At 42.1% G+C, this 25,065-nt stretch overlaps 1 protein-coding gene across 3 annotated transcripts; it reads left to right on the top strand.

The window, feature by feature from the left end:
* Window positions 1-247: 247 nt before the first annotated feature.
* On the top strand, window positions 248-24,281 carry LMAN2L (lectin, mannose binding 2 like). 3 transcript variants are annotated; one of them, XM_045550145.1, is made up of 9 exons: window positions 263-480; window positions 1,703-1,821; window positions 4,655-4,772; window positions 5,567-5,649; window positions 19,284-19,316; window positions 20,415-20,576; window positions 20,668-20,782; window positions 22,353-22,472; window positions 22,815-24,281. In XM_045550145.1, the coding sequence occupies exons 1-9, from the start codon at window positions 294-296 to the stop codon at window positions 22,955-22,957; spliced, it is 1,080 nt and encodes a 359-aa protein (XP_045406101.1). In that variant the 5' UTR covers window positions 263-293; the 3' UTR covers window positions 22,958-24,281. The 3 variants fall into 3 exon arrangements, with proteins under 3 accessions (XP_045406102.1, XP_045406101.1, XP_045406103.1); XM_045550146.1 differs by lacking the exon at window positions 19,284-19,316 and having other exon boundaries at window positions 248-480; XM_045550147.1 differs by lacking the exons at window positions 263-480; window positions 5,567-5,649; window positions 19,284-19,316 and adding an exon at window positions 2,288-2,368 and having other exon boundaries at window positions 1,737-1,821.
* The last annotated feature ends 784 nt before the right edge of the window (window positions 24,282-25,065 follow it).

Genomic DNA, 25,065 nt, shown 5'->3' with positions numbered 1-25,065 from the left:
CGTTTTATCTCTTTAAATTTCCTTTAGAACACAGAAACAAAATGGAAATGACTACATATCCCAGCAGGCCCAGGGGAACGCAGGACAAGTGCAAATAAAGGAGTCGGGGTATTCGGCCACGCCCCTTATCTGGGTTGGCAAGGTAACTGATACTCAAGCCAGCCAATTGGTGATAGGCTCACCTGCGGGGCGGGGACTTGACGAGAGCCAATGGGTTCTGGGGCAGGTGGTTCTACGAGCCAATGGGTTGGGCAACGGGGCGGGCTTTTGAAGAAGGGACAGGAGTGGGAAAGATGGCGGTGATTCTGGGACTCTCTGGGAGGTGGCAGCGGTGGCGGCGACGTTTGTCGGCTCGGGATTGTTCCAGGATGTTGCTCCTTCTCCTTTTGTTGGGGTCTGGGCAGGGGCCACGGCAAGTCGGGGCGGGTCAAACGTTCGAGTACTTGAAAAGGGAGCACTCGCTGTCGAAGCCCTACCAGGGTGAGGCGCCCGGGGCGAGGTGGTCGTGCAGGGGGAGGGATTCGGGGCCTGAGCTCTTCGGTAGAGGCTGGGGCGGCGAAAGGTTTCGTGGCCCCGAGGAAACTGATGGTGGTGGGTGACGGCCCACGGGACTCCCTCCGCGTTTGCGAGCCACAGGTCCGAAAGGCAGGGGTGAGCTCTCCCTTGCTCCCCTCCCCAAGCTCTCGAAGTTTCCAGCAGCTAGAGGCTGAGCTATTGTATGTCACTAGCGGAAGGCCCAGACGAAGGGGAGCTGGAAGTTGGACGGGAATGTGGGAAGGGGAGAGAACTGAGAATGGTGAGGAATGATTGAGCGCCGCTACAATGGTCCGGTCTCGGGATGGACCTGTGGATGTGCTAGAGATAAAGCAAGAGGAAGAACAGGGGTAGAACTTGTCCGGAGTGAGAAAGAAGATAAAATTCTGTTGCCAGGTAGAATACGTGTTCCTCTCCAGTATAGGAGCCCTATTGATAATGAAAGATTCTGGTTAGTTTTGCTCTATTTACGGTCCATAGACCCCTAAACACAGCTTATGACCCGAAAATTGATACAGTTAGCTACAAAAAGTACAAATCAGTGCAAATGGCTTAACTAACACGGTCCTTTTCCCCACTGAGGCATAGATAGGGGGACAGTAAACAATGCAAAGTACAAGAGCTATATAAACTACTACTAAGGATAATCATTTATTCACTTAGCATGGAGTGCCTCCTGTGTGTTGGTCTGTTTGCTAACACTATAGGTTATACAGACACACAGTTTTCACTTTTCTAGGAATTTATAGTCTGAGGGGACAGGGAGAAAGAAGTAGCTTCACACTTGAAGGATTGTTTAAAGAAAGAATGTGATTAAGCCCCAGAGGCCTGAGGGGCAAACTCTTTTTGGTATAACTGGGGAAGTTTTTTTTTCTTCATGGTATTAAAGTTTACTCACATATAAAATGGGAAGGGTGGATCTGAGCTGAGGTTACTGGGGTGTGCATAAAGCGATAGCTCTGATGTGCTTTGGGGGCCTTCACTTGAGAAGGGCCTTGTGAAGAAAGCTGTAGAAATGGTAAGGATTTAAAGTTTATGAGTGACAGAAGACAAGATGAGTGACATGAAAGGGAAAAAAAGATGATGGCTCCAGCTTTCAGAGGCTCTGTGGTGTTTTCTGAACTGGTTGGTGTTGAAGAGTATGAACTTATCTGCTTCTTCCCCATAGGTGTGGGCACAGGCGGTTCCTCACTGTGGAATCTGATGGGCAATGCTATGGTGATGACCCAGTATATCCGCCTTACCCCGGATATGCAAAGTAAACAGGGTGCCTTGTGGAATCGGGTGGTAAGAATCTTTCTCCCTCCTGTGCTGGTGACCCAAAAAGTCCTAAAAAGTTCAGCAGTGGCATATTGACTTAATTTTAGTGTCTATCCCCAGTATTCTGTCTTCTGTGGATATCAAGGATCTTTATTTCCAAGATTATGGTGACTGTCATAATAAAGAAATCAGATACTTAGGCAAATGCTCTCCATTGCCCTAATTATAGCAAGTAATTCATTTTGAATCTGTTTTCTGAAAAGTCTTTAGTTCCTGATTGACCTAACAGTACTACTTCTTGGGGTTTAATAACTCTGTTTAATTACTTTGCTTTGCAAAGTAGGAGACTACTCTGAAATTTATCCCAAACTTCATTACAGTATCCTCCCCTTATTATTTCAGTTTTAAGAGTCTAATTTAAAATTTTATTTTCATGTGAAAGCCACTCTGACCCATTGGTCATTTTATTTGTCCTTCTCTGGACCTTTTCTAGCTACGTTGTCTTCCTTGAGGTATGGCGACAAGAAGTGAATGCAGTATTCCTGGTGTGGCTGCACTGTGATTTTGTACAAGTGTAAGATGATGCTTTCTTTTTAGTTTCCAGGGCTCTTTCTGAATCTTTTACGACCACTTTTGGGGATGATCTTGACATCCTTTGATACTTTCTTTTGGGCTCTCATAGGCTAAGAACTTACTTTTACATGATGTTTCTCATAAGCTGTAGATAAGTGAACCGCAGAAAAGAGAACTACTTCTTTTCCCAATTCATTTTCTGTGTCAGAGAATTCTAAAGGAGCACAGGGGTAAGAGAAGTTTCTATGTGAGCTATCTGCACAAGCTGGCCCCTTAACCCAGATTGTAGTGCTGAGCTTGTTTTTGGACAGAGTGCAGAGCATTTTCTTCAGATAGAAGTGTTAAAGGGCAGCTGAAAGACTTGGGTTCTAGATCCTGCTTTGTCACTGTCCCACTGTGAGGCCAGGCAGGTTATTTAACCTCTTAGTTTTCAGTTTCTCCATCTGTCAAATGAGCTTCATTCTTGTTTTACTTGCCCACTAGGTTTGTTGTGAGAATAAAATGAGACAATAGACATGAAAATGCTGTGGAAAGTTGAAATGGTTAACAGAAATATGGGTTGTTATGTTATTACACTTGTTATAAGTTTCATTTTGGGGGCTCTTATAGGTTATTAAATGATTATGTTCAAGGCTTCATACTTTGCTGCTGTCTTGCTAGCTTTCTGTCTCTGTGTAACTCTTTTAGCAGCAATTCTAGTCTAGCACCTAGTTCTCCCCTTTTTCAGATTCTCTAATACCTATAGTCACTGTAATCTGGCTATAAGAATGAGCCATGGACTTGTTTCTGAGTTATTTGAATAGGATGCATTTGTTTGATCAGTGGTTCTCAAATGTGACTATCCATTGGAGTAGATGCCTGAGTCCCACCCCAGTGATTCTGATTTAGTTGAAATAGGGTGTAGCCTGGCCACTGGGATTTTAAAAAGCTCCGTAGGTGAATCCAATGTACAGCAAAGTTTCAGAACCACTGTTAGCCATAGCCCTGAGTAAAACTGTATAGTATTGTGTTACAAGAGGCTTAGAATCAGTAGTAGACACCTCTTGGCTTAGTGCGAGCTTCTCTGGCCCTGTCCTCTTCCCAGGGACATAATACCTGCCTATTGGCCACAGAGGAGCTTCCTGCCACTAAATTTCATTCTTGCCCTGAAATCTAAATGAAACAACAGAGAGACAAAAGCCCAAAATAACAAGACAGGGACTGGAGTAGGGTAAGCAACTGGAGATTTCAGAGCTGCTTGGCGAATGCATAAGTACCCAGCCTTCTTTCATTTTGACTATGTACTCATAATACTAACACTTTTGGAAAATATCCCAGAAATTAAAAATGAAAACTGAAAATGATCTAGCAATATGTTGCTCAAGAGTCAGAACGATCTATTTGGAGAGCCTTTGGCTGAACTCAGCTAGTCTATCTGTTCCTCCTTCCCTTCTTTCTTCATAGTGGACTTTTAACCAGAAACCTTCCTAAACCAAATACCCACTCTAGTTTCTCCTTGAAACTGCTCAGCTACTTAGAGCACTTAACCTTCCACTTGCCTCCTCCATTTTTGCAAGGTTTTGACACACAATTCAAAAAAGAAAAACAGGAGTTTCATTAGTACCCACATCCTTAATGTTTTCCTGCCAGATGCTGCCCTGTGGTGGAGATGTTGTTCTCCTCTGGTGCACTGATGCTTCTCGGCCATGGGCTTAAGGGTCTGGGGGACTGTAACCTGCCCTTCTTGTGGGAATTCTGGCTTGCCCCTCAGCCTGGCAGAGGGCCCAGTCTAGCTAATTAGAGTTGTTTATAGCATCTGCTAATTATTCCTGGAAACCGTTGCATAATGACTTGGCTTTTCTTGTTCAGTTATAATCATTGAGGCTTTGACCTTTCTTTAAATCCAAGCTTTTTAGACTTTCTGTCTGAGGGGTGATCCTAAGTTGCAAACGAGTATTAATTGAGCCATTTGTATTCTATAGGCTGAGATACTTTGCTGGGTGGATGTAGGATCACAGGAGTCTGGCTTGACATACTCTTGTCTTTTCCAACTTTGGAGTACTATCCTGCTGGGATATGTTGGAAGATAATCAGGAGGTTTATTCACTTTTCATATTAAGTCTTTTGAACAGTTGAATGTCTCAATCCATTTAATTTTATGATGTGAACACTTAGCAAGGCTTAGATTTTAGTTTTAGTCCTTATTATCTAGTATTGCCTGCATTTATGTTTTCCAAGTCTGTAGATTGCTGACAAGGTCTTTTGTATTTCATACTCCTCATTGATTCCAATGTTTTTCTCATTTTAGCCGTGTTTCCTGAGAGACTGGGAGTTGCAGGTGCACTTCAAAATCCATGGACAAGGGAAGAAGAATCTGCATGGGGATGGCTTGGCAATCTGGTACACAAAGGATCGGATGCAGCCAGGTATTGGGACCCTGGGTTGCTCTTGCATGGATGTGATGGGCCTGCCTTTTCACGTGCCCTCTTTTTGAAAAGCTTTCTTCTGCACAACTCCAGCAGTTTTCCCTCTCACTTGATGTCTGTGGATGAACAGTGGCCTGTCTAGTCTCTAGAATGGGGTCCGAGTCTCAACAAGCAGCTAAACTTGACTCATTCTGGGGTGATTCCTTGCTTCTTAATTCTTTCTGAGTTTCCCTGTGAAACCACCTGGCCTGTTGGCTGGTTGAAAGCACAGGTTCTCCTGAACACTGATGATTTCTTCTGGTTATGTACAGTGAATGATCTCAGCACTGCTGAGTCAGAGAAGAGTTATCTATTTTTCCTTGTTGTGTAGGAGCCATTGCTCCACATAGATGGCAGCCTCAACCTGATTTGACCTGATCTCTTTTGCAACAAGAAGTAGAACTTGGGAATTCAGTTCTCTCTTGGGGGCATAGTCTTCACCAAGTGTTTGTGAAGCAGAATTCTGTAGGGGCACCTTAGCAACCAGTTTGTATCAAGGAGCTACCATAGTGCTAAATAAGGGTGCAGTGGCCTTCTCTCTTTCCCTTGCCTTCAGCAACAAACAACTATAGATATTTACTGGGCTCTTGTTACAGGCCATGCACTTTGCTGGGTACTTTTACGTATGTTTCCTCATCTCAAGAGTGGCCTGGGAGTCATTTGAATTTCACTTTTTTCTCCATCATAGTGATATGTATTTCCTTTATCAACTCTTGGCTTTATTTCATTGTTCATCATCTGTTCTCTCTCTCTAGGGCCTGTCTTTGGAAACATGGACAAATTTGTGGGGCTGGGAGTGTTTATAGACACCTACCCCAATGAGGAGAAGCAGCAAGAGGTAATGGCAAGTGTCAGAGCTTAGGTCAGCTGCACTGACATCACAGTTCTTTGCTTCAGGAATGTTGTACAGGAGGGAACAGAGGGGATAGGAAGTGAGGGGTTCTTCATCTGTTGAACTTCAAAAGTTAATGTCCTTTTCAGTATTTTTTCTAGAGAGTACTGTTTATGATTGCACAGCCCTTTAGAAATAGCTATTGTGAACAGGGGCTTTTTTGTGTGTGTTAATAATACTCTGTCTTGTGCACATTAAGTAGCCACTGGAATTGAGCATGCTTGACTGTTTGGTGCTTTGGCTGCTAGACCAGCACCAGAGTAAGCTGAATTTATGTAACTCAGCTCCCCTGACTTTTAATCGATCACCACTGTGCTTTCTTCTATAGCCTGCTCACCCTTTACAGCATCTTTTTCATCCTCTTCTCAGGCCTGAACAGCAGTTCTCCTCACTTATAGGAAAGGCTATAATTATAAGAAAATTATAGCTGGGTGCTGTGGCATGCGCCTGTATTCTAAGCTGCTTGGGAGGCTGAGTCAGGAGGATTGAGTCTAACCTGGGCAACATAGCAAGATCCTGTCTCTTAAAAAAAAGGAGGAAATTGATGAAATCCCAGCATTTTGTTGGAACCTAGTATCTGGTGGTTGGCAAATGTTCTTGCTTTTTATTAGCTGACTCTAAGTGTTCTTTAGTACTTTCTTATATTGGTAACAGATTTGTACTTGCTATCCTATGGCACTACCATCAGATAGTGAGAAAATTATCATGACAGGTTGTTGCTGGGTATCCAATAGCTAAATAATATTTAGCAAGGAAGATAAGATTAGGAATGGAGGCAGAGGTTACTTAATTTTTCCCCCAAAGGTTTATTAGGAAGTTTCTAACTTAAACATTGGAAGAATAGTAGAATGATCGGTGTATATGTTAACACCAAGTTTCAACAGTTGTTAACATTTCTCACAGAGCTCAGTTTATAGGAGGTAAAATGTGAGACCTGAGATTAGGAGAATAACCTTTTGTTGTAGGTCAGTTAGAGTGGCTTCTTCATGTTCCTTCTGGGCTCCTCTTTATTCCACATACATCTAGCACTTCCTAGGTGCCAGACCCTGGGAATTAATGAGCAAGAACAGCAGTGTCCCTGCACTCAGTAGCACTGAGAATGCTGATGGGGGAACTCTGAGGCGCTAGGGGAGGACACAGCAGGAGCATCTAACCTGGAGTGGGGCAGTGGTGATAGATGTGGCTGGGGAGGACTTCTTCCAGGAGGTGACATTTACATTGAGGTCTGCAGGGTAAAGAACCAGTGTTCCATGCAGAGGGAAAAGCATATCTTAAGGTGCTGCTAAGGTGAGAGAGGATGATGAGGAGGAAATAAAGGAGGATCAGAGAGAGATAAGGCTAGAAAGAAAAGCAGGGCCAAGAGTCTTGCCATGTTGCATCCTGTAGTATTAACACCGTTCCCTCTTGAGCACATTAGCTAACCACTGAGACTGAGCAGTGTCTTCTTGGGTTGTTGGTGGCTTGGCTATTTAAACTAGCACCAATGCAGTCTGAATAATATATTTGACTTTCCCTCACCATGTACCACGTGGGGCTGGGTTTTGAAGGGTTGTGTTCCTATTGGGGAGTCTGGACTTGATTCTGAGGGGGTGAGTGCATTAAAGGAGTTTAATGAAGAGAAGGTCATCTAGATTTGCCAGTCATGCTGAGGATATACTGGTAGGTAGAAATGCATCTGAGTAAGAGATGTTGGCTTTAGGACTTGGTGAGAATTTTAAACCTGGTTCTCTGTTTCTCCCAGAAATAAATTGTTCAGACTCTCTTAGCTTCCATTTCACCATGAGATAGTGGTAGTTCTGATTTGAGAGGGTAGACCTGATGGGTTGGTTTTGTAGGGTGAGTAGATGTTAACCAAAAAAGTTAGTTTCAGATGGTAAAAATTGGGACTTCTTTTCTGACTAGTTATTGTGGTTCTCACCTCCACCTGCACATTGCAGTTACCTAGAGAGCTTTTAAAAATGTTGACATCTAGGCCTGAACCCCTGAACCCCTGAACCCCTGATTTGGTTTGTCTGAGGTACAGTCTAGGCAGCTTTATTTTTTCAAAGCTCTCTAGGTGATTCACATGTATAGCCAGGATGCAGAGAACCCCTGGATTAACATCAGGTCCTTGTTTCCTTAAAAAACTAAATTAAAAAAAAATAAAAGCAGTTCCTGTTTACTGGGTGACTGTTATGTGCCAGGTTCTTTGCAAATACTGTCAGTATTATTTTCCCCATTTTGTCAATGAATAAACAGAGGCTTAGAGAACTTAAGTGTCTTGTTCAAGATAATAACCAATATAAGATGATACATAGGTCTACCTGATTGTAGAGGCTGTTGCCTTCTTCTGCTAGGGTGACTTCTTTCTTGAAAATGGAGACATTTAGTCCAGGCGCGGTGGCTCATGCCTGTAATCCTAGCACTCTGGGAGGCCGAGGCAGGAGGATTGCTTGAGCTCAGGAATTGAGACCAGCTTGAACAAGAGCAAGACCCTGCCTCTACTAAAAACAGAAAAATTAGTTGGGTGTTGTGGCATGCACCTATAGTCCCAGCTACTTGGGAGGCTGAGGCAGAAGGATCGCTGAGCCCAGGAGTTTGAGGTTGCAGTGAGCTATGATGATGGCACTGTACAGCAGTCTACCCAGGGCAACAGAGTGAGACTCTGTTTCAAAAAACAAAAAAGAAAATGGAGACATTTATTATTTTCATGTGGTCTTGTATGCAGCTACAGTTCTTATAGCTTATATTCAGTCCAGAGAATGTAGAAAGTGTCTTCCTTTCTGCATACCGACAACCTAGAACCATCTTAGAGGGTAAAATCAAATGTATTTTGTCAGTGGTATGGTTTAATTTGATATCATACATAAAGGTGCCAGGCATTCTTCTAAGCACCTTTACATGCATTATTTACTTGTCATAACAACCCTTTAGGATAGGTATTATTATTATCTCTACTTTACAGGTATGAAACCCAAGTGCATGCAGGAAGGTTACAGAACTTGGTAGTGTCACACAGGTGGTGGGTCTGACCACTGGAGTCCAGAGACTCCAGTCTTATTATTTTACTTTATTATTTGGAGCATACAAGAAGAAAGGTGACAAATATTGTACCTTTTGAAAACTTGCAAATGACTGTGGTATGTGTGTAGAAGATGTGCTAGACAAGGACAAGGAACAGCAGGAGGGTGTTGGAACAATTCATCAGATTCCTCAAAGTAGTGGTAAAAACATTTCTCTGGCTTCTTGTTTCCTTGTCACCATAATGCACGTGACTCTGTTGCTCAACTTACTTTCTACCATGTTTGTTCATGATGAAATATTGGAAAAATAATAGCTACCAGTAATTCATCTGAGAAGGGTCTAAGAGAACTCAGTGTATAAGTGGAGTTTAGGCTTGGCATTCTAAAATCAGGAGAGAGTAATCAAAGATACAGATCCTCAGCTTTCCCATCAGCAGGATAGCAATTGTAGTTTAGATAAGTAAATTAAGAATTTCGACATTTGGGAATACAAGTTACTATCATGCCACAGTGAGGTTACCAGATTGTAAATAGTTATTAAAATGATAATTAAGAAATAGAAGATCTGGATAGACCTATAACAAGTAAAGAGATTGACTTAGTAATAAAAAATGACTCTTGAAAAGCCCAGGCTCAGGTGGCTTCACTGGTGAATTTTATTTAACATATCAAGTAAAATTAATCCCAGTTTCTCTTAAACCCTTCCAAAAAACAGGAGGGGATGCTAACTCATTCTATGAAGCCAATATTATCCTGATACCAAAGCCAGACAAAGACATAACAAGAAAAGTATAGACCAGTATCTCTTACGAATATAGGCATAAAAATCCTCAACAGAATACTAGTGTACCAGATCCAGCAGCATAAAGGATTATACACCATGACAGTATATTTATCCCAAGAATTCAAGTTTGGTTTTACATTGAACATTAATACGTTATTAGCAGACTAAAGGACAAAAACCTTATGATTGTCTCGATACAGAAAAAGTATTTGACAAAATTCAATAGCTCTGTATGATAACAACAGTCAAATTAGAAATAGAAGGGAATTTCCTCAATCTAATAAAGGGCATCTATGAAAAACCTATAGCTAACATCCTGTTTAATGATAAAAGACTGGATTCTTTCCTCCTAAGATCAGAAATAGGATAGGGATTTCCACTTTCTCCACTTCTGTTTAACATTGTACTAGAGGTTCTAGCCAGGACAGTTAGACATGAAAATGATATAAAAGACATCCAGGTTGGAAAGTAGGAAGTAAAACTATTTCTATCTGTGGATGACAGGATATAGAAAATCTTGTCCAGGCAAGATGGCTCACGCCTGTAATCCTAGCACTCTGGGAGGCCGAGGCAGGCCGATGGTTTGAGCTCAGGAGTTCGAGACCAACCTGAGCAAGAGTGAGACCCTGTCTCTACTAAAAATAGAAAAAATGAGTTGGGTGTTGTGGCACGCACCTGTAGTCCCAGTTATTTGGGAGGCTGAGGCAGGAGGATCACTTAAGCCCAGGAGTTTGAGGTTGCTATGAGCCAGGCTGATGCCACAGCACTCTACTCAGGACAATAGGGTAAGACTCTGTCTCAAAAAAAAAAAAAAAAAAGAGGATATAGAAAATCCTAAAGAGTCCACAATAAAGCTGTTATTAATACTAACAAATGAATTCAGCAAGGTTGCAAGATACAAGATCAATATACATAATAAATTTCAATTTTATTTCTGTACACTTGCAATGAACAATGTGGAGATGAAATAACAATATAATTCCATTTATACTATCATCAAAAAGAATAAAATACTTAGAAATAAATTTAACAAAAAAAATTGATGACTACAAAACGTTGTTGGAAGAAATTAAAGAAGACCTAAGTAAATGGAAAGACATCGTAAGGCATGGATTGGAAGACGTGTTATTGTTAAGATGGCAGTACTCCCCACATTGTTTTTTTTGTTGTTGTTGTTGTTTTTTTTTTGAGACAGAGTCTCACTCTGTTGCCCAGGCTAGAGTGCCGTGGCATCAGCCTAGCTCACAGCAACCTCAAACTCCTGGACTCAAGCAATCCTTCTGCCTCAGCCTCCTGAGTAGCTGGGACTACAGGCATGCACCACCATGCCCAGCTAATTTTTTCTATATATTTTTAATTGGCCCACTAATTTCTTTCTATTTTTAGTAGAGATGGGGTCACGCTCTTGCTCAGGCTGGTATCGAACTCCTGACCTCAAGTGATCCACCTGCCTCATCCTCCCAGAGTGCTAGGATTACAGGCGTGAGCCACTGCGCCCGGCCTCCCATATTGATTTACAAGTTTAACACAAAAGCTCAGCTGGCTTCTTTGCAGAAATTCAGAAGCTGAACCTAAAATTCATATGGAAATTCAAGGGACCCAGAATAACCAAAATAATCTTGAAAAAGATGAGTGAAATTGGAGGACTTAACTTTCTGATTTCAAAACTTACTACAAATCTACAGTAATAAAGACAGTATATATCCTGGCATAAGGATAGACATATAGGTCAATGGAATAGAACTGAGAATCTAAAAATAAACCCTCACATTTAATCAATTGATTTTTTACAAGGGTGCCAAGACAATTTGATGGGGAAAGAACCATCTTTTCAACAAATAGTTCCAGGACAAATGGTTATCCACATGTAAAATAAAGAAGTTATTTCCTATTTCACACCATACACAAAATTTAACTTAAAATCAATCAATGACCTAAAGGTAAAAATTAAAACTATAAAACCCTTAGAAGAAAACATAGGGTTAATTCTTCATCACTTTGTATTAGGCAGTTGTTAGATATGACACCAAAAGCAAAAGCAACAAAAGAAAAATAGATAAATTGGGCCAGGTGCAGTGGCCCATGCCTGTAATCCTAGTACTCTGGGAGACGGAGGCAGGAGGACTGCTTGAGCTCAGGAGTTCGAGACAAGCCTGAGCAAGAGTGAGACCCTGTCTCTACCAAAAAGAAAGAAAAAAGACCCAGCCAGCATTGCAGTGCCTGCCTGTAGTCCCAGCTACCCAAGAGGCTGAGGCAGAAGGAAAGGATCACTTGGGCCCAGGAGTTGGAGGTTCAGTGAGCTACGATGACATCACTACATTCTACCCAGGGTGGGAGAGTGATACTCTGTCTCAACAACAACCAAAAAAAAAAAAAACAAAACAAGGCAACTGAACGCCCCTCCTCACAACCCTCCACCCCTTTAAAAAAATATATATAAAAAAGATAAATTGAACTTCATCAAAATTAAAAACTTACAAGCTTCATAAGACATCAAGAAAATGAAAAGACAGCACACAGAATGGGAGAAAATGTAATGCAAACATATCTAATTAGGGACTTGTTTTTAGAATATTTGAAGAACTATTACAGCTCAATAAGACAACCCAATTGAAATTGGGCAAAGGATCTAAATAGATGTTTCCCCAAAGAAGATACACAAATAGCCAAAAAAACATATGAAAAGGTGCTCAACGTTGTTAGTCATAAGGGAAATGTAAATCAAAACCACAATGAGATACCACTGCACACCCACTAGGATGGCTAAAATAAAAAAGATAAGTTTTGATAAGGCTGTGGACTAATTGGAACCCTCATACTCTGGTGGTGAGAATGTAAAATGTATAGTTTCTGTGGAAAACAGTTTGACATTTCTTCAAATGGTTAAACAGTTTATATGATCTAGCAATTCTACCTGTAGGTGTATACCCAAGAAGAATGACAACATGTATCTGCACAAACCGTATATCTACATAAAAACTGTTATGTGAATGTTCATAGCGGCATTATTCATGATAGGCAAAAAGTGGATACAACTCAAATGTCCATCAAATGATAAATGGGTAAACAAAATGTGATATATTCACACAATGGAACATGAGCCATAAATAAAAAAGGAAGTATTGATGTGTGCTCCAACAGGGATGACCCTTGAAAACATGCTAAGTGAAAGAAGCCAGTCACAAAAGACCTACACATGGTATGATCCCATGCATATGAAATGTCCAGAATAGGCAAATCTATAGAGACAGTAGATTAGTGGTTGTCTAGGGCTGGTCATTGTGGTGTGGAGATGGGGAGAGTGACTACTAGTGGGCATGGGGTATCTTTTTGGGGTTATGAAAATGTTCTAAAATTGATTGTGGTAATCGTAATCGTAACTCTGAATACACTGAAAGCTGTTGGATTATACACTTTAGGTGAGTTATGTGGTATTTGAATTATATCTTAGTATTGCTGTTATTTTTAAAATGTTGATTAAAAGATGACCTGGTTGTCTCTTCTTGGCACTATGAAGTCATCAGCTTATGATCATCAGTTTTGCACTTGAACCCAGATGTTGGTGAAAAGTTGCAGGGAACTCAGTAGCAATCTTGGAGTGTAAATGTCTTTCCGTTGAAATCAGACTATAATGACAAGAGGCCTTCTTGGAATGCGAATGTTGACATGCAATCCTTGGCAGGTTTGGCCTTTATCCTTCTCTGTGAGACATGTGGGCCTCACTCTGGGGAGGCAGAAACAGTTGGAGAGTAGAGAGAAGAGCTCTCTGATCTTCTTAGATCAAGCCAACTTGGAAGTTTTGTTTGAGGCACTCCTTATATTTTAGTTTTTTTTTTGTTTTTTTTTTTAGAGCTGGGGTCTTGCTGTGTTGCCCAGGCTAGACTCAACCTTCTGGGCTCAAGCAGTCCTCCCACCTCAGCCTCCCAAGTAGCTGGGACTACGGGTACACACCACTGCCCCAGGCTCCCCATATGTATATTTTTTAACATGATAATTGTTTTTCGTCCTTTAAACTGGAAGAAAATTAACAATACTGTGCCATCCAGGTTTTTTTTTTTTAATTTTAAAAATTTTTAAATTTTTATACTTTGGTAATTTTTTTACACATTCTAGATGGATTATGTGCCATCCAGTTTAAAAACACATTCCCTCAAGTTTTTATCTTGATGAAGACACTGATCTCAACATGGTCTCTTTACTGTTGGTAGAGAGCATCTTCACATTATTAAAGGAACTCCACGAGTTCTTAAGTTCTCAGGGTTTTTTTATGCTTTTTTTTTTTTTTAGTCCTAGGTGGAACAGTGTTTTCTAAGACAGACTTTTTTGGAATCCAGGCCTAGGGAGGATTGGCATGCTCTTTAAATGTGATTTGGCATTGAGGCTGAGCTTGACTGGGGAGAACTGATTTTTGAGGGAAGTATGGAAATGTATGTATGCTAGTATTGGATGACAGCAAGGAGAAAATAATGTTTCTTTTCTGAGACAGTGAAAGAGGGAGAGAGGATGAAGAAAGCAAGAGCCAATGCTCCAGAAGATACTTGACTCTGGGTTAGTTCTTTACTTTTCTTTGGGTTTTGACTCTTGAGAATCTGATGAACGTGTTGGGCCCACAGAAAGATTCACATACACATAGATGCTCATGTATAATTTTAGGTTCATGGACTTCCAAAAGTAGAACTGTAAACAAGATCCCCCGTTCTATAGAATTGATAGCTCTTTTCGTTAACAAGAAGTATTCACATACTATTAAAATAATGGACAGCAGTGAAATTAAGATTTACATATTAGACTATATTCTAAAATTTGGTACTTGTAATCTAGGTGGGTGGGTTATGAACATCAATGTTTGAGGCACACCTCAAATTCAAAGTCTCCTGAGTTTGGAGTACTCTTTGTTGAAGTCTTCAGATTGATTTGGGTTTGTTCCAGTGGAGTCACAAACTAAGATAAATGAAATTAAAATAATTCCATGAGTTTCTTAAGAGATTGTGATTTTGTTCAAGTATGTGAAGGTCATTCAGGCCTGGAAGTGCCATTTTTCCATGTCTGCCAGTTGAGGAGCTGTGAGACCTGGGGACAGAGTCACTAGCACAGGTTAGTGGTAGCCTGGGGGCTTATGGAATGGACGGCTTCTCAGGCTGCCCAATGATGTGATAAGAATCTCACTGATCTTATGATCCACTCTGACTAGGATGCAGATTGCTGAGTTAACCTGTGTCCTCTTTATTCAGATTTCTGCATAAAGGGTTAGATGAAGATTACTGTAGGACCAGCAGTTTATAAAGGTTTGCAAGTCTGACAAGTCTATCTGTGGAAGTGGCAGTGAGTGTATTCCACCAGTGATCCAAGGGAGGGTGAAGTGGAGGTGTGGTGGGAGATGCTTCACATCTAATAGCATCTAGTAGAAGGCATTTTTTTGTTCGTTATTTTTATATTAAAGCTAATGATAGAGAAAGCAGAAAAGCCTGAAAAAACTGTACAGACACCCTTTTTAAAAACAGAATGTTGTATCATATTTTACATACTGTTTTTAAAAGCTTTTTTTAATTTTAAAATCGTCAGATGTAGAAAAATTAAGAGTATGGTGAATACTAGATTCAGATTAATCTTTTTAAAATTTTGATAATAGTTTTAGACTTATAGATAAGTTATAAGGACATGACAAAGAATTCTGGGATGTTCTTCACCCAGATTCCCCACAATGTTAATGTTTTACTACATTTGCGTTGTCCTTTTATTTTACTTGTGTGTGTGTATATCTGTGTTTACTTATGTGTGTATGTATCTGTGTGTGTGCTCATACATGTGTGTCTGTTTTTTCTCACTAAGAGTAAATTGTCTTCATGATGCTCCCTTAATCTTAAATACTTAACTAAGTGTGGGCTTTTTCTAAAAAAAAAGTTCCCTTATATAGCCACAGCACTTTGATGAAAGTGAAGAACTTACCATTGATAACAATACTGCTATCTAATCTATAGTCCTTATTCATATTTTGCCAGTTGTCCCAATATGTCTTTTATAAGGAAAGAAAATCCCAGATCCTTTGTCAGATTCAGTTGTTATGTCTCTTCTCTCCCTTAATCTGGAACTATTCTGCAGTATTTCTTTTTTTTTTTTGAGACAGAGTCTCACTTTGTTGCCCGGGCTAGAGTGAGTGCCATGGCGTCGGTCTAGCTCACAGCACCTCAAACTCCTGGGCTTAAGCGATCCTACTGCCTCAGCCTCCCGAGTAGCTGGGACTACAGGCATGCGCCACTGTGCCCGGCTAATTTTTTCTATATATGTTTTTAGTTGTCCAGATGATTTTTTTATTTCTATTTTTAGTAGAGACGGGGTCTCGCTCAGGCTGGTCTCGAACTCCTGACCTCGAGCGATCCACCCGCCTCGGCCTCCCAGAGGGCTAGGATTACAGGCTTGAGCCACTGCGCCCGGCCTACAGTATTTCTTTGTGTTTCAAGGTACATGCTATGCTGTTTAGACACCTGATAAATACATATGAAAGATTTTTCCATATTGATAGATATTGAGAGCAATGTAGCTTAGTAATTGAGTCAGGGCTCTGGAGCCAGACTGCTTGGTTCCAAATCTAATTTCACTACTTAATACCTGTGTTATTTTGGATAAGTTTTCTTACCTGTGAAATAGGAGTACTAATACCACCTCATAGGGTTGTGGGAATTAAATGAATACATACATGTCCATTACTGAGTATGGTGCCTGGCACAGAGTAATCTCTCAGTAAATGCTAGCTGTTATTCACACCAATCAATGGATTCCTAAGGGACATTTTATAAACATCTCAGCAGTAGCTGTTGTGGCTCCATTCTGTCTTCTTCTCCTTTCCTACCCTTCTTTTCTTCACATCTTGGTTCCAGTAAACAAATGGTCAGCTTACTAGACTATAGTATGATGTGGGTTGGAAAACACTGCTCCCAGATTCTAGTTCATGAACTTGTATTGGTTGGTAACAAGGTTTTCACTGGTCCAAGAATCAGAACAGTGAAGTGATTTTTCATAAGTGCTAAATGTATTCAATTGTTTTATTGTTAAATTATATAATTCTCATTTTTTTGTGTTAAAATGTCATTTTTAGACATTTGTCATTATTGTTTGTTTTGTCATTATTGTATTTTAATGTATGTAAGTGGGCAATAAAATGAAACCAAACTTATTAAACTCCAAAATGCTTTTGAAAATTTTACTGGTCCCTGACAGCCAGGGGTCTGGGAATTACTGCTCTAAGAGATGTGTGTTTGGCTCTGTGTTTATATGAGTACATGTGAACATGTATGTATCTAGAAATTAATGAGCTTAGTCATTAATTGACCATTTATTGACTCCCTCCTGAATGTCAGACACTGCACTAAATGTTTTACATATTTCATTTCATCTTCATAATTAACCCTTTGAGCTGTGTGTTATTTTCCCTGTTTACAATGAGGAAATAGAATCACAAAGAGGTGATGTAACCTACCCAAAGTTATACAGCTATGAGTGACATAACTGCAGATGGAACCCAGGTCTCTGATCACAGAGGCCATGTGGAATTTTGGCATAGAATCCATAAATCCACAAGCTCATGGGTATCTTCTCAATCAAGATATGCTGAAAGTAGAATTATCATGTAGAGGATCTTTTAAAAATAATTTTTTTTTAAAGTGGACTTGTAGTGCAAAAAGTTAAAGCATTTCTCCACCCTACAAACAACAATCATTAGGACAATAAGTGGGGAGTTCCTCCTTTCTGGTGACTCTTAAATTAGGAATGAAACTACCGCCTTGCCTGAATCAGTGTGATTCTTCAACCTTTGATTCCAGCTATATAGGCTGCTGCTTTCCAGGGGGGAAAAAATTTATTGCTGTGTGAAATCAGTGGCTATCCAAGAAACATTTCAAGAACTCCTGACTAGGAATAGAAAATAAGATGGCATTTAAAGACTTACTACTGATGTGAGCTTAAAAATTGAAGGCCAAGTCATGTGTTGCTGAAATAGACAGATTCCAGCTGTAAAGCTGTGGGGCTGTGTGTCTAGTGCAGTGCTTCTTACATTTGGCTGCACGTTCCAGTCTTCTGTGGTGCTTTTGAAAAATACATAATCGTGTGCCCCCATCTAGACCTACTGAATGAGATTCTTTGACTGAGGGACCCATAGATATGTGCAGTTGAAAGGCTCCCGCAGGTGATCCTGAGGCCATACCAGCCTTGGAAAAGTGAGGCACCCTCAGCCTAAGGATTGCTGTCATAGACACAATCTTAGAAGTTGCACCTAAACTTCGATCAGGGTTACTGGAAGTGATAAATGAAGCAAGTTGTCAGCACTCCCTGGGGCATTTTTAAGACCTTCTTTTCTTTCATTGTCTCTGAAATTATGAGCTTTCTCTCAGTGTTTAACGTGCTCACAATTCCTTGTTCTAAGTAATAGAATAGTTGTAGAAGAGTAATTTTGTGGCAATTTGATCATCCACTGATTGATTTCCTATCTTTCTGTATGCTATGTGAATTCTGCCAGTGGCATCAGAGAAGAATGGCTGGGGAGCTGCTCTGAGGCCCACCCAGACTCCTTACTGTAGCTCATGAGGCCCCATGTGCTGTGGTTGCTGCCTTGTCTCATATCAGCCTCTTCCTCAGTAGCTGTGTTTCAGACACATCTGTCTTCTAGTTCCTTGAATATGCCAACCTTATGCTGCTTATGCCCTCAGATCTTTTGGCGGAATCCCTCTAATTACTTGGGTTTCAGCTCAGATGTGCCTCCCCAGAGAGAGGTTCCCTCATCAGTCTCTGTTGTATTACCTATTTTGTTTGCATCGTAGCATTTATCACTATCAAATAATTTTATTTACTTGTTTATTGTTTTTATCTTATGCTCTAATGTCAGCTCCATGAGAGCAGATACCTGTCTTGTTGCCCATTGGACCCTCAGCATCTGGAATAGTGCCTGGATCATAATAGGTGCTTATTGAGTATTACAGGAAAGAAAGCTTTGAGCTCTGCACTGTTGCCTACCCTTCTCATGGGGGAGGGCTGAGCTGGGCTTGTGCAGAATCTCTTTTCTGGAGCAAAGTTATATACCTTTAAGACTGGAACATATTTCTAAGTCTGTCATGCTGCAATGCTCCCACGGAGCTTCTTCCTTGCCCACGTGCTGTAGGGTAGAATGACAACAATTATTTGAAAATATATGTCCATAAGGCTCAATTAGAGGGTAAATGATCCCTTTGGATTAGAGTTGATTTCATAGTCTCTCAAGTGGTGGAGTTTTGTCTTCTGGGCAAGAGCTACATCTTGAGATCCTGAGTGCAGTAAAAGGCACCTTGAATTTAGAAGAATTTAGCCCTGTTTGTCTCTCCTGTCTCTCCCCTTGCTATAGAAATACAGTAGTCTGGGTACAGACAAACTTGTGGCCTAACCTTCTGACTTCCAGAGACATAAGTGGGGCCTGCCGGGACAACGTAACACTGTGTGTTTTATAAAACTCCTTTGGAAAGCTTCAGGACCCTCCATGGGTTAGAACGTTCTTACTAGGGGACCCCTTTGAGAAAATGATGACAGTAATATACCCCCTCCTCAGAAGAATTTACAAGTACCTGTGTATATAGTTCTGCAAATAATTTTGAGGGGTTCAAGGACTTGCTGAATGCCACTAATGGACCCTCAAATTCTGTTTGGGGATTTAGGTTGGTTTGTTCATCTATCACAGCTGGGTCATAGCTCTTCCATGGCTATTTCTTTCTGACTTAGTCTCTTGTCTTCTGTGCCCTCTCTTGTTTTTATAATAACCTGCTGGACCCTCTCAGGCCCAGAAGAGGCGATATTCTCCAGGAGTTCAGGTATTCAGTTCTTGACCCACCATGGCCATCCCTTATTTCCATATGTCCATCCAATATCTGTTGTTGTTTCAAGTCCATGTGGCTGTTGTCTCAGGAGTCCCTAGTCTCTGGTCTTGACTGCATCTCCACCTTGCATGTTGACCTCCTAGGACAGTGGGGAGCTCATGAAAGGAGTGGCATGCCTCATGTTACCTTCTCCTTTCATCACCCTGCCTCTCTGCACTGCCTTGGCACTGGGCTCATTCTGGAATGGTTAGTTCATCATCTCTAAGGAAGAATTTGCTCCTGCAACTCTATTGGAGACAGGGAGCCTCTGAAGTAGATGGGAAAATGAGTGGGTTATGGGGAAACTTTCAGTTTTCTCTCTGTGGGGGTAGAACCTTGCCTTCTTATTAGTATTTTTGGGAGAAGTTATGTGTGGAGGAGGTTTAAGTGGGCTGGAAAGTGTTTTGGCTAAGAACAGTCACTATGGCTAGAAAAGCCCATCCAACAGCCCTGCTTAACAGTGTTCTTTCTAAGTCCTAATCCATGTAGCATCATATGCTTACAGAGTTTTAGAATTTGAAAGCAACTATTGTGAATGGAAAGATTCCCCTGCTCAAACAGGTATTTTCAGAATACCTGCTGTGTACAAAACACTCACCCTGGAGGGGAAGAGAGAGGGCTAAATGAACACGTGCTAAGATGCATAATAAATGATTTTTTTCTTCAAGAAGCTTATGTGGCAGCTGGGGAGACAGGTATATATACATAAAAAGGAAACCCCTAGTACTGGGCAGTATATAAGTGCCAAAAGGTGATCTCTGGGAGGATTCAAGTCAGACTCTGGAGTCTTACTGGGACCATTACGGGCCCATCTGATTGGGAGCGAGGAGAATTCATGAAGGCAAGTATGGAGTTCAGTCACTCCCCGGGCCTGTATTCCCTGAGTGACCATCTGAATGTGGGTTCTCAGGGGCTGCCAGTGATGAGGCAGAGTGGTTGTCTGATCTGCTGTAAGGGGCTCAGCTTGTGTGTGCAAAATTCCTGTTGCTGTTTGCATAGGCATTCCTAAGAGCTCTTCCTTATGGTCTCTGCTTTTCCCTCCCTGCTTCTCAGCGGGTATTCCCCTACATCTCAGCCATGGTGAACAACGGCTCCCTCAGCTATGATCACGAGCGGGATGGGCGGCCTACAGAGCTGGGGGGCTGTACAGCCATTGTCCGCAATCTCCATTATGACACCTTCCTTGTGATTCGCTATGTCAAGAGGCATTTGACGGTGAGTCCTGTCCTGGACCAGATGGTAGTATGGGCTGTCCTGCTCCTGCTCCCGTGGCCTGACCCTGATTTACCCCTTGTTTTTATTCTAGATAATGATGGACATCGATGGCAAGCATGAGTGGAGGGACTGCATTGAGGTGCCTGGGGTCCGTCTGCCCCGTGGCTACTACTTCGGCACCTCCTCCATTACTGGGGATCTCTCGGGTACTGCCATGTGCATACTTTGTTTTTCCCTGACTGAGGCCTCCTCTCAATATCCAGGCCTTGGCAAGCCTCTCAAAGGGTAGAGCAGAGCTCAGGGAAGAGATGCATTCGGGATGCATTCTTACATCTGGGCCTCTTAAGAAACCCAGGCCCAGGCTTTCTTAGTACACTTGTCTCTAGGAGCTGGTTGGTGCTAACAGAAAGCAGTGTTTGCCCCTTCATCCAGCCAGCTCTTCTAGCCTTTGTTGCGAGCCCCTTTCTGTTATTAGGCTCCTCTCTTCCCACCTGCTAATGTGCCCAATTCCCCTCCTCTTGGCAAAGCTTTTCCTTGACTCTGCTGTCCCTCTTTTGACTGACCCCTAGACTGTCCTTTTGCCCAGACTTTTGAATGTGTCGTGTGTACAGGTGCTTTTGTTCCTAACCATCCATCTCCTTACTGTGCTGCACTTAGACCTGTGTCTCTACCTTGCTATTAACACTATTGTCATGAAAGTTACTTCTGTTTTCTTGCCATATACAGTGCTCTGTTCTCGTCCTCACTCTTTGTCCTCTCTTCAGCTCATTTAACCGATTACTCTGAAACTCTTGCTTCCTTGATTTACATGGCGTTAACAGTACCTAGTTCTTTTACTTTTCTTTCTCCTCTGGTGTCTCTTTCTACTCATGTCTGATTCATAGCTTTTTATAATATTCTCTCCATGGACTTTAGCTCCAATCATAATGTCTTTTGGGAAAAGATAAGGAACTAAACTTTTGGCTCTTTTGATTAATTTATTATGGATAAAGTTAGTTTGGAACAGAATTTTCTTGTGGCAAAATGGAAAGGCAACTATCCATCTGAAATGGGTAGCAGCTACTCAGCTCCAGCCGTTGTTGCCAAAAGGAAATATGGGCTCCATGAAGCCCAATCTTCCAGGTTTTCAAGAGAAGCTAGAAATCTGAATTTTTAAACCCTAGCAGCTAATTTTTTAAAAAAATCAACTCTATTGTGTTATGCTTTTTATACAACAGAATACAGTTTGAAGAGTTCTTTTGTTTTGTTTTCCTTAAAAAATAGGGTCTTGCTCTGGTGCTCAGGCTTGAGTACAGTGGTATGATCATAGCTCACTGCACCCTCATACTCCTGGGCTTGTAGAGACAGGGTCTCACTATATTGCCCAGGCTAATCTTGAACTCCTGTTGTCAGGTGATCCTCTTACCTTAGCTTCCCAAAGTGCTGGGATTATAGGCATGAGCAACCACGCCTAGCCAGTTAAGAGTTTTGACAGATACTTACACCTATGTAGCCACCATCATAATCAAGATATAGAATGTTTCCTTCATCTGCCAAAAGTTTCATTGTGCCTTTTTGCAGTATTTAGGGATGGGGTCTTGCTGTGTTGCCCAGGCTGGTCATGATCTCCTGGGCTCAATCTCCATACATTTAGTTGAGAAAATGGAGAGGTTTCAATTATTTTTTCAAGGCCACTTCTAGTTAGCTGTGGATCAGGGCTTAAACTTAGATACTAACTCCAAAATACATACTTTTTTTTGAAGTGGCTTAAGTAATCTTTGTTTCTTTTTTTTCTAGATAATCATGATGTCATTTCCCTGAAATTGTTTGAGCTGACAGTGGAAAGAACCCCAGAAGAAGAGAAGCTGCATCGAGATGTGTTCTTACCCTCAGTGGACAATATGAAGTTGCCTGAGAGTAAGCACAGGGGATCCTGGGAAGTGGTCACATGGCTGGGGAGGAGGTTGCAGTGCTGCATGGGGTCTGAGGTGACTTGCATGCAGGGCAGAGCAAGCGAAGCAGTCCCATTCTACGTTCTTTCTCTGAAGAATATAGAGCACTTGCACCCACCTTTCACTTGTCTTCATGTTACAGAGGAGCAGCAGGAAGGCTGCTTTGTTTTTAATGTGGAAAGGGGAAGTCTAAGCTCTGGTTACCCAGAAACAGGTGTTAGAAACTGAGAACTGGACAGTCTATAAGTTGATCCCCCTCGTACTGGGTGGGTTCCATTTCTGACTTGGTTCTCTCTTGCTTCCTCAGTGACAGCTCCACTGCCGCCCCTGAGTGGCCTAGCCCTCTTTCTCATCGTCTTTTTCTCTCTGGTGTTTTCTGTATTCGCCATTGTCATTGGTATCATACTTTACAACAAATGGCAGGAACAGAGCCGAAAGCGCTTCTACTGAGCCCTCATGCTGCCACCACCTGCGAGACTGTCCCCCATGAGGTGTGGGAGAAACAGGCGCTGGCCTGAGCACACAGCCTGATGGGTCTTCTCTAGTCTCCAGCAGCTGGTCAGAGACTGTGTTCTGTCACTGGAGCTTTGAATGCAGGGATCCTGAATTCACATGGTCATCCATGGGGACATCTAACTCTGGTCTGGGAAGCCACCCACCCCAGGGCAATGCTGCTGTGTTGTGCCTTTTCCTGCAGTCCTTCCACGTGGGAGGAAAGAAGCATGGAGAGAATTTATGCACTTGTGATGCCAAAATCACAGAGCAGAGCAGAATATCATGGCCCAGGCTGCCTTGTTGTTGGACTCAGAGGACCCTTCTGCTTCATTTTTAAATCCACAAAGAATAGAAAACTGATAACGCCTCATACCTTGCAGCAATCCATTCATTGGTTTTTGCTTTTTACCCTGAGGAGCTTTCTTTGGAAATCAGGATGAAAACTTCTTCCCTGCCTCTCTTTCCTCTCTCACTCCATTCATTGTCCTGTGTGCAACCTGAGCTGGAGAAGACATTTGGATGCCTCTCAGTTGGGGCCTGGGACTGCACAACAAACTTAGTTTCACTGGCCTTCATTTGGTGGCCCTAGGGAGAGGGTTTTCTGCTTTGGCTCACTGCTCCAGCTTTCGTTCTCTAGGCTGGGTCTTAGGTCTGTTAGTGTGTCCGTGGCCTTCCTAATCAAATCATTTCAGGCCCTCCATCAAGTTTGGCTGAAAGATTGTGTGCAAGTCAATAGAAGCTTGGAAGACATCATGGATGCCTTGGGATTAACTGTGAAACTGGCCAGCTCCAGGTTTGATACTGAAAGCAACATTTATCGTGTGGTCTGACCACGTGGAAATGTTTCTGGACTCAATAGAGCCTGCTTAGCTGCATGTTTTATAATTATGATTTTGGAATTCCACTTTGAATGTTGAAAGTATGGGGAAGCTTTCTTCTTATATCCCGAGCTTGAATACTGCCCAAAGAGGACATTTGGTGTCTTTCTCTTAATGAGTAAGAAATAGTTGTTGTTTTCGTGTTCCAAGTCTGGGAGCATTAGACCCTTATCATCTGTGCCTAGAAGAGTTTGTTGTCTTTGAGCAGCCTGAGTGCTGTCTTCTATGTGTCAACCCTTATTCCACTGCCTTATCTGACAAGGGGTTACATGCTGCTCACCTGTCTGCCCCACGATTAAATTGGTTACAGGCCAGAGTCTCGTGGAGGGCCTAGAACTCTGTGCTCTCCTATGGACCTCTGTAGCCAAAAGGAAATTCTTAAAATGGCTGATGGAACCAAACATGAGCTTTTGACTCAGTGTCCTTTCTTCTAGGAGTGGGTTTGGGAGAAGTTCCAGGCCTTTTTTCCTGAGCCTCAAGGCCATCAAACCTTGCTATGTCTTCTCCAGGGATGGAAAGCCGCTAGCTTAGCCCAGAAGGAAATGGGGGTCACCTTGGCTGGGCACAGGGCTGTCTCCTTGGGCCTCAATTAAGCAGCACAGGCTGTAGTGCTCTTCTCCTAACACCTTCACAATAGCAGAGTAACTCCAGGATGCCAGAGGACAAAATGACCTAGAGCTTGGCCTTGGGACCAGGGAGAACTGACAAAGAAAATGGTGGTTTTATCTTTTTGAGTTCAAGGGGAGATTGCATGGACATGTGTGATGGGAGGACCTAGGTAGGCTCTTGAGATGGCCTAGGCAGCAGTGCAGGAGGAGGGGTTCTCAGCTGAGGAGTGAGAGATTGAACCTGTGGGGATTGTGTGATTCCAGCTCATGAGTATTTTGAGGCTTTTTTTTTTTTTTTGAGACAGAGTCTTACTCTGTCACCTGGGCCTAGAGTGCCGAGGCTTCATCACAGCTCACTGCAACCTCAAACTCCTGGGCTCAAGTGATCCTCCTGCCTCAGCCTCCTGAGTAGCTGGGACTACAGGCATGCGCCACTATGACCAGCTAATTTTTGCAATTTTTTTTTTTTGTAGAGAGAGGGTCTTGCTCTTTATCAGGCTGGTCTCGAACTCCCATCCTCAAGAGATCCTCCTTCCTTAGCCTCCCAAAAGTGCTAGGATTACAGGCATAAGCCACT

Source organism: Lemur catta, chromosome 4 (assembly GCF_020740605.2).
Source record: "Lemur catta isolate mLemCat1 chromosome 4, mLemCat1.pri, whole genome shotgun sequence".
NCBI lineage: Eukaryota > Metazoa > Chordata > Mammalia > Primates > Lemuridae > Lemur > Lemur catta.
Note: the sequence above shows the minus strand (reverse complement) of the source record. Positions and strands in the feature narration are given on the sequence as shown.